This window comes from Mandrillus leucophaeus, unplaced genomic scaffold, assembly GCF_000951045.1.
Source record: "Mandrillus leucophaeus isolate KB7577 unplaced genomic scaffold, Mleu.le_1.0 Scaffold216, whole genome shotgun sequence".
Taxonomy (NCBI): Eukaryota; Metazoa; Chordata; class Mammalia; order Primates; family Cercopithecidae; genus Mandrillus; species Mandrillus leucophaeus.
The window spans coordinates 3368595-3377099 of record NW_012102210.1 but is presented as its reverse complement, the minus strand read 5'-3'; the positions used below and the strand labels follow the sequence as shown (position 1 = coordinate 3377099).

The following is an 8505-nucleotide window of genomic DNA, read 5'->3' as shown; positions in this document are numbered from 1 at the left end:
TAACTCTTGCTTTACTGATACGGTTATAACAAATTCTATTTTTACAAATCCCGTGCGAACAGTGCTTTAATCTGGCCCCTCTTCATCTCAGTCCTCATGAGGAAGACACACCTGCATGTGCACAGGAAAGATAGTGTAGCTACAAGTGGCAGAGGAGAGACCCTGTACTGGTCTTCTTAACCTGCCCCACCCAGGAAGAAGAACTGCTGTTCTGATTGCTTGGAGTCAGAGACAGGAAATGGAAAGTGACTGCTAGTGGGTCTTTTCACTATGCCTCTCAAGCCCAAACCCAGGTGCCATTTGTCCCCATGCACCTCCTGCATGCTATCCCCATGCTGTGCCGGTCCCAGGCAGGGCCTGGCTTTTTGATGTACACTGATCAGCTGCACTCTCTTCTTGATTCCATGGGGCTGGGTAGGAACACTGAGGCCTAGCCATTTCTCTTCTGAGTTTTAAAATTGTTAGCTTGCTTTTTTTTTTTTTTTTAATTTTTAGAGGTGGGGTCTACCCTATGTTGACCATGCTGCTCTTGAGCTCCTGGCCTCAAGCAATCCTCCCATCTCAGCCTCCCAAAAGTACTGGGATTACAGGCATGAGTGAGTCACCGTGCCCAGCCTGACTTGCTTTTTTTTTTTTTTTTTTAAAGTGTTATTTATTTATTTGGGACAAGGTCTTGCTTTGTGGCCTAGGCTGAAATGCAGTGGTGCAATCATGACTCACTGCAGCCTCAATCTCCCAGGCTCAAGTAATATCCCACCTCAGCCTGCTGAGTAGCTGGGAATACAGACACACCACCATGCTTGGCTAATTTTTAAATTTTTCGTAGAGGGCAGGGGGCTCTCACTATGTTACTCAGGTGGGTCTTAAACTCCTGGGCTCAAGCAGTCCTCACACCCTGGTCTCCCAGAGTGCTGGCATTGCAGGCGTGAGCCACTGCACCTGCCTGGTCCGGTCTGGCCTACCTTGCTTGCTTTTAAGAAGTTAGGGGGCCGGGCGTGGTGGCTCACGCCTGTAATCCCAGTACTTTGGGAGGCCGAGGCGGATGGATTACGAGGTCAGGAGATCGAGACCATCCTGGCTAACATGGTGAAACCCCGTCTCTACTACAAATACACAAAATTAGTTGGGCGTGGTGGCGGGCGCCTGTAGTCCTAGCTACTTGGGAGGCTGAGGCAGGAGAATGGCGTGAACCCAGGAAGGGGAGCTTGCAGTGAGCCGAGATCGTGCCACTGCACTCCAGCCTGGGCGACAGAGCAAGACTCCATCTCAGAAAAAAAGAAGATAGGGAAGGATAGGTAGAAAGGAGCAGAAGGACCTACGAAGTCCATTTGACATGCTCGAAACTCAGTATTTACTAGGGCTCTGAACTAGAAGATTGGGCACCTGCACAGTTTTTTACATAGTGACATGTCAACTTGTATTCTGTTCTTCCCTTGGGCACAGTTACCTCTGAACTTCACAGAAGAGGTCAAGTGTGACTTCAGGGAAGAAATATAGGCATTCCTGCATCTCTAGAACTAATGCCATCAAAACAGCATTAAAATCCCCATCTAATCTCGAAATGGATAAGTTATTTTTCTTTTCTGCCATTAAGTTGCAATAATTCTTCAACTCTTCTCATTCTACTCCAGCTGAAATATTTCAATTAGCCTCTCCAAAAAGGCAGATCTGCCCCCAAGTGACGACGACGATGATGATGAGCATCATCATCATCATTACAAAGTGCTGGGATTACAGGCACGATCATCATCATCATCATCATCACCATTTGCTATGGTTTGAGTGTATCCCCCAGAATTCATGTGTTGGAAATTTGGTCCTTAGTGTGGTAGTGTTGACAGGTGGGGCCTTTAAGAGGTGATTAGGTTGTTAAGACAGATTAATGCCACTCTCTTGGGACTGGGTTAATTCTCGCCAGAGTGAGTTCTCACTCTTGTGGGACTGGACCAGCTGCCATAAGAGCAGGATGTTATAAAGCAAGGCTGCTCCTCCCGTCTTGCCCCTTTTGCACATGCCTGTTCCCTTCCACCTCATCACGTGATGAGGTAGCAGGAGGTCCTCACTGGAAGTTAAGGCTGCGCAATTTGGACTTCCCAGTCTCCATAACTGTGAGCCAAAATAAGCCTCTTTATAAATTAACCAGTTTCAGGCATTCTATTACAAGGTCATTCAGAGTGCACAAAGAAGAAAAGCAATTAAGACTTTCTTGTTCTCCCTGCTGGGTCCAACTTCCACTCCCCAGAAACAAGAGCCTCTTCAGCTGGCCCAAGTAGCCCCATTTTACTCCCAGGAATGAGTCACTCCACTTCCTCTCTCACTCCTCCCCAGTGCTGGCTTCAAGGCACTGAGCTGATTGTGCTGAAGTTCTGTTCTCTTGGAAAAGGTTAAGTCAGCATTCTCACTTCTCCTAATGCTCAGCTCCTCAACCTCCTGCTTCTTTCAGTCCAGCCATCCCAAGACTCCCATAGGAAACCTGTCACCTCTTCAAATTCCAACCAGGATCTTTACTCAGTCCAACCTCACAGCACTCTCACTCCTCTTTGGCCCAGGCCACAAACCTTCCTGGGGCTCAGGACTTCTCTCTCAACATGAACCCTACACTTTGACACTTCAAACTGCCCTCTCTGAGAGGGGACTCGTTTCCCCATAATCGCTGACACTAATCTCTACCCCTAAAGTATAATCCCCTTCTTCTACTCCGGTTCTCAGGCAATGAAAACTACTGAAAGAAGTCACATAAACATGACCCACCTGGTCAACTTGCAATCAATGCATCTAACTTTAGTGTGCTTCTTTCCATGGAAGGTTATTAGCCCTCTGGCCTCACTGAATCTTTAGTTCAGTTTTATTTTATTTTAGAAACAAGTTCTTACTCTGTCACCTGGGCTGGAGTATAGTGGCACGATCACAGCTCACTGTAGCCTCGAGCTCCTGGACTTAGGTGACCCTCCTGTCTCACCTCCCCAATAGCTAAAACCACAGGCACACATAACCACACTCGGCTAATTTTTAAACTTTTTTGTAGAGATGGACTCACACTATATTGCCTAGGCTGGTCTTGAACTCCTGGTCTTAAGTGATCCTCCCATGCCAGCCTCCCAAAATACTGGGATGGTAAGCGTGAGCCACTGCACCCAGCCCAGTTTCATTTTAAACTTTAACCCTTATTTCTGTAGAATCTCTTATTCCCTCCTATGATCTAGCTTTTGCCTCAAAATGTCCAAAAACTCTCAACACAAAGATCCCCAATATCTGGTCCCAGTCACATTCAAGGGCCTCTTTTTTCCTGGTTGCCACCTTCTTAAGGCAAGACCCTTCTTTCCAGTCCTCTCCTCGTTGGCTGGTGTGAGGCTCTGTGATGGGAGCTCTCCCACTCATCCTCTGGTTCTGCTCAGTCTGTTCTCAGGCTCCTTTCTGCCCACAAGTCTCAGTTCCATCTCTAAAAAGCACAGCCTCTAGCTTGGAGACAGCTTTCCTTCCTTCTAACAGTATGTGGTCTATCTGGCATTTAACTATATATTGGATGTATGTCTCAAAAGCTGAGAGCGATATATCTCTGAAAAAAAAAAAAAACCTCTCACCTTGACTCAGAATCCCACTCCAGAAGAGCCCTTAGAGATCATCTAGATCGAGCCAGTGGATTTTACAGGCAAGGATCTCTCCAGTGGAATGGTCTCCAGGGGCTGCCCAAGGTCACTCCAGTCACCAGAAGCCACAGCTCACTTCAGCCTCCAGAGACTCTGGTGCTCCTGCCATGACATCATCCTACTGCATGCAGGATGGCACCAGCCTGAGAGTCACAGAGTGGAACTACTATAGTCCATCTTGCCTTCCCAATGGCATCAGGGTTCAAAAAAGGGCCATAAATTAGGGCAGTATCATGATGAGGTGAGAAAATTCTCCTTCTCTTCCTCCTCACATCTTACTCAGGAAACTACCAAGACTACACACTCTGATGACCCAGTCAGAGTGAAGGAGGAGCTGAGGCAAGTGGCTACAGGTCAGAGCATCCCACCTGCAAACCCTAAGTGATAAAGATGATGCTCGATTTGCTCTGTTGTTGCTACATCAACAGCGATCCTTTTATGCATAGTCAATGGCTTTAGCACTCTGCTACACGAAGCCAGTGGGGAACAGGGTGCTCAACACTGGGACAGGAGGGTGTCCCCCACTGCTCTCCGTGCTGCAGGTAATGTCTACGCTCTAATTTCTCCAACCAGAAAATCAGGGGCTTGGAGAATGTTACTTCTTAGGTTTCATATGGCCCTAAAGTCTAAGGTTTTAGGTTCGGTGTTACCTGGGGAGAAGCCTGGAGGTAGATGAAGCCATGTAATGTGAGCCGGCTGGCAAATTCCCACAGGAGAAAAGAATGCCAGTCCTGATAGATATGCCACTCGATGTCACTGAGGGAACCATTTTCAAAAAGATTCTTTGCAAAGATATACCTGGTTGGAAGTGGGATGGGAATGGGGAGGGGAGGAGAATGGGAAATGGAATGAAAGGCACCAGAGAGAGAGAGAAGCAGAAAAATCAATAACCAACTTGTTCCATGTCTGTTCAAACTACTTAACCTTTCGAGCTCCTCATCAATCCTTAAGAAATCTGAATTCTTAACCCATATCTCCCTCCCTGCTCAATAACTAAGATGGGAAATAGGATCTAGACTTTGGAGGCTGAAATCACACCTTTCCAGATGGACTGATTCACTGGAAGAAAAGGGACAGAAGATAGTATCATTGGTCCCTAACAATTTTCTCTGCTAGAAATCAGTCAGAACATACAGCAAATATACGTAAACTTGAACTTTTGAGATTTCCTTATTATTATTATTATAGCAAGGCCCAAAACAAATAAACAAGTGAATCCAGTGTAAATCCACCCACTCAATTTCATACAAGGACTGAGGACTTCTGACTCTCCAGGGTACTGAGCCATCCTTTTGTCTAGCTGAGACATGCAGAACAAATAGTTTTTATGTGGTGTCCTCTACGGAGCAGAAAATGCATTTCCCACTAATTTCAGTATTACCAAGAAAGCAGACTCTCCTGCAAAGTGCATATGAGCTCTTGCTTGCTTGCTTCCTCTGCTGCCGAGTTTCTAGTTCAGGTAAAAGAAAGCTAAAGCTAATAATCAAACCAGCTTTGCCCCCTGCTTATTTCTACAACCAAAGGAGCATCTGGTAAACAGCAAATCAGAGCTAAATACAAACCATGGCTTCAGACAAACCAGAGATCAATTCTGCTTTCAAACCTCAGGCATTTTAATACAAAAAACAATTTGCATCCTAAACAAGGTACTCCAGTTTTCAAGGTAATGCTCAGCAAATGGCCACTTCAGCAACTGGCCACCTCGGAGAAAATAAAATTCAGAACCCTTGTATATGATGGCTCAGGAAAGTGCAGACTGCAAGGCTGTGAGTGTCACCATTAAGGGAATACCTCAGAATAACATTCCAGGGTCTGATCCTGGCTGAAACATTCACTAGCTATGTAACCTCAGGCAAGTCACCTAAATCCTCTCAGCCCGTTATTATGATGTCTTGTAATAATCCTCATAAAGTGCTTAGAATAGTGACTGGCACATGGTATTCTAGATATCTTAGTTATTATTATAACTGCTTTTTGTTAGGCTATGAAGAAGCTAACTTAGAAACTCCAAAAGTAAACTTTCCCAGTCTGGAATGGTTTAGCCATAGTCTAGTTGATGAGAACAAAGAAAAGGGTAACATTTTAAACTCAAAATATTTTTGAGTTCTTCACAGATAACTAGAAGATGAAATTAAGATCCTATAAAGTGGCCATGCACTGTGGCTCACACCTGTAATCCCAGCACTTTTGGAGGCTGAGGCGGGCGGATCACCTGAGGCCAGGAGTTTGAGACCAGCCTGGCCAACATGGTGAAACCCCGTCTCTACTAAAAACACAAAAATTAGCCAGTCATGATGGCGTGTCCCTGTAATCCCAGCTACTCAGGAGACTGAGGCACGAGAATTGCTTGAACCCAGGAAGCGGAGGTTGTAGTGAGCCGAGATTATACCACTGCATTCCAGCCTGGGTGACAGAGCGAGACTCTGTCTTAAAACAAAACAAAAAGGATCCTAAAAAGAGAAATTGAAGATTTGCTAATAAGCCCTATGAAAGGGGTTCTTGGCTTTCTTGAGAAAGAGCACTTCCTTTATTTCTTCAAAGCTCTTGGTGGTGATGGGGTGAGGGGTAGAAGGGTGTGGTGCTGAGTGGGAGGGAAGTACTGCAGACTGAATGCAGGGGCTGTAGGACAGAACAGGGCATAAGGATCTAGGAGTCAGGGTCTCTGCTCCAAAATCATATGCTAATGTTTCCTTTAACTCAAACAGAAAAGACTAAGATTTCCTCCTCCCTATAATCAACTCTCCCAGATAACCTGTGTTCCTCCTTTGGAACAAATACCACACACGTGAGCATGTGTTCAGTCCCTGTTAGGCAGGGACTGGGTCTGCCTTATTCACTGTTGCAGCCCCAGGGCCAGCCTTGGTGCTTCAACACGGGAGGCATCCAATAAATCTGTGCGAGTGAAGAAAGTCTAAATTACCCTCAGGATTGGAACTTGTAATTAGTTTTCCTTTCTGTCTCAAAAATGCCCTCAGTGAAGATAGCACCTGGAATGTTGTATGCCCACAGTGTAATCAATTCTTACCTCTTCCTTTACAAGCAAAGGTTAAGATCCATGTAGCTTCTTAATGCATTTCTAATTAACAAAGTGTTTCTACTTCTCTATTTTCCTCTGAGGGTCTCACATGCCTACTTCATGAAGGGACTAGAAATAAAGACTATGTTTCCAAGCAACCTATGTGGTTATATGTAATTCAACTTCTGAGTCCGAGAGGCATGGCTTGGGAGAAAAGAGAGGAAAACAGGCACGTGGCATACCCAACAGCTGAAAAAGAAGTAAAACCTATAGCCCAGCCATATGTAATTCACATATTTAGCTTTTATAAAAAGTAGGCTCTCTCAGGGTATGTAAAGAAGGAATGGATAGCCTATAGAGTTTGTTTTATATATCTTCCAAGATTTTAGGGTAAAGTCAGAAAAATCACTTGTCATTTACAAAAGTACCCTTATTTTTTTCTTCTAGGAGGCTTTCTGGAAGCACTAAGAAATAGAACTAGTTTGTCTAATTCGGAATTAAGAGAGTAACCAACTGAGCGTCTTCAGCAGTGACAATGAAAACGTACCACTTTCCATTTTGATAATTCAAAGAGCCTTAAGAAAGATCATTTTGCTTGAAAGCACCATTTCACACTGACACTGGTCATTCACAGGCTTCAGATAAGAAAAACCCCAGCAGTGTCCAGATCAAGCCATCCTGATTTTGTCTCTGGGCGGCTTAACCTCAAGTCACAGCCTGGTCTCTGCGGCAGAGCCAGGCATTCTGGAGCCTGCACGGCCTAGCTCTTCTGGAGCAGATGGGCTCACTTCCCAGGGTGCTGCTAGCCTACATTAAAAGTGACTTCACATCTCACTCCCTCAGGTGGTCAGGATGATGCCCATCCCTGATCTGACACAGGCACTGATGTCCACTAGACTCTGGCCAGCAAGAAGCCCTCTCACAGCAGAAGGGGTCAAAAAGGGCTAAATCTGAGACAGAAGCCAGTTTCACAAAATGTGCTATTTCTGCCTAAGCATCCTTTCTTGAAGAATAAAAAAAAGGCTGAAAATATCTCTTATATCATTTTTAGGAACACAAATTTTAATTTTGTCTGCTTTTTTTTTAAAGGGGATAACCAACCACTGAATCATTTGATTTCTTAGAATATACACTGCTACTTCAGTGTCTATTCTGTGCCTTTTAGCATGTGATGGTTACATTAGGTGGCTACCAGCTCGCTCCATGCCAGAAAAAAAGGAAACATAAGATAATCAGTAGCAATGTAAGAAATTCAAAGCATTCAGTTGATGAAAAACACAATTTCCTTTCTTGACATAGATGACAATTTGGTACAAGTACAATTCTCGACAAATCTGTAGAGTGTTGTCTTTAAAAAAGAAGACAATTTTTCAAAGTATAATTATCAGTGACCAGAGCAGTGCAGGATCTGTGCAAGATCAAACAGGCAGCACTGAGCATGGGGCTTGTGACTGGTGGAGGGCTTGGCATTTTACCTGTCACTGTACACAGACCTCTCAAAGATCTGTACTGGCTTCCTGGCCTGTAAGAGTTTCTCAGGGAAGGGCTCCAGCTGTACTTTCAGGCGGCTCAAAAAGGAAAATGTCTGGAATGTGTAGGACCATCGTGCTGGCTCCCGGTACATCATATCCAGCAAGTTTCCAAGACTTTGGGCAGTGCAGGCCTAGAGGGAGATGAAAAAAAAAAAAAAGAGAATTTCCTAGAAAGCATATTTACTCCATGGAGTACACCCCTCCACATACACCCCTACCTCCCCAAACAGGTTTAATAATCAACGAAACAAGGAATTATAAAAGTTTTCTTCCACCAAAAAGGTAGAATCAGATCCCCAGTTTAGTCAAA

The 8505-nt window shown here is 44.8% G+C and overlaps 1 protein-coding gene across 2 annotated transcripts in view; it reads right to left on the bottom strand.

Moving 5' to 3' along the window:
- Positions 1–8505, bottom strand: part of DGUOK (deoxyguanosine kinase) — a 37440-nt gene that overhangs the window by 4583 nt on the left and 24352 nt on the right. The window contains exons 3-4 of one of the 2 annotated variants that reach the window (XM_011980701.1): positions 8139–8326; positions 4298–4445 (exon numbers count right to left, since the gene is read on the bottom strand). In XM_011980701.1, coding sequence (XP_011836091.1) covers positions 4298–4445; positions 8139–8326 — 336 coding nt within the window. The remainder of the gene's footprint in view (positions 1–4297; positions 4446–8138; positions 8327–8505) is intronic. The other variant, XM_011980702.1, reaches the window with a different exon arrangement.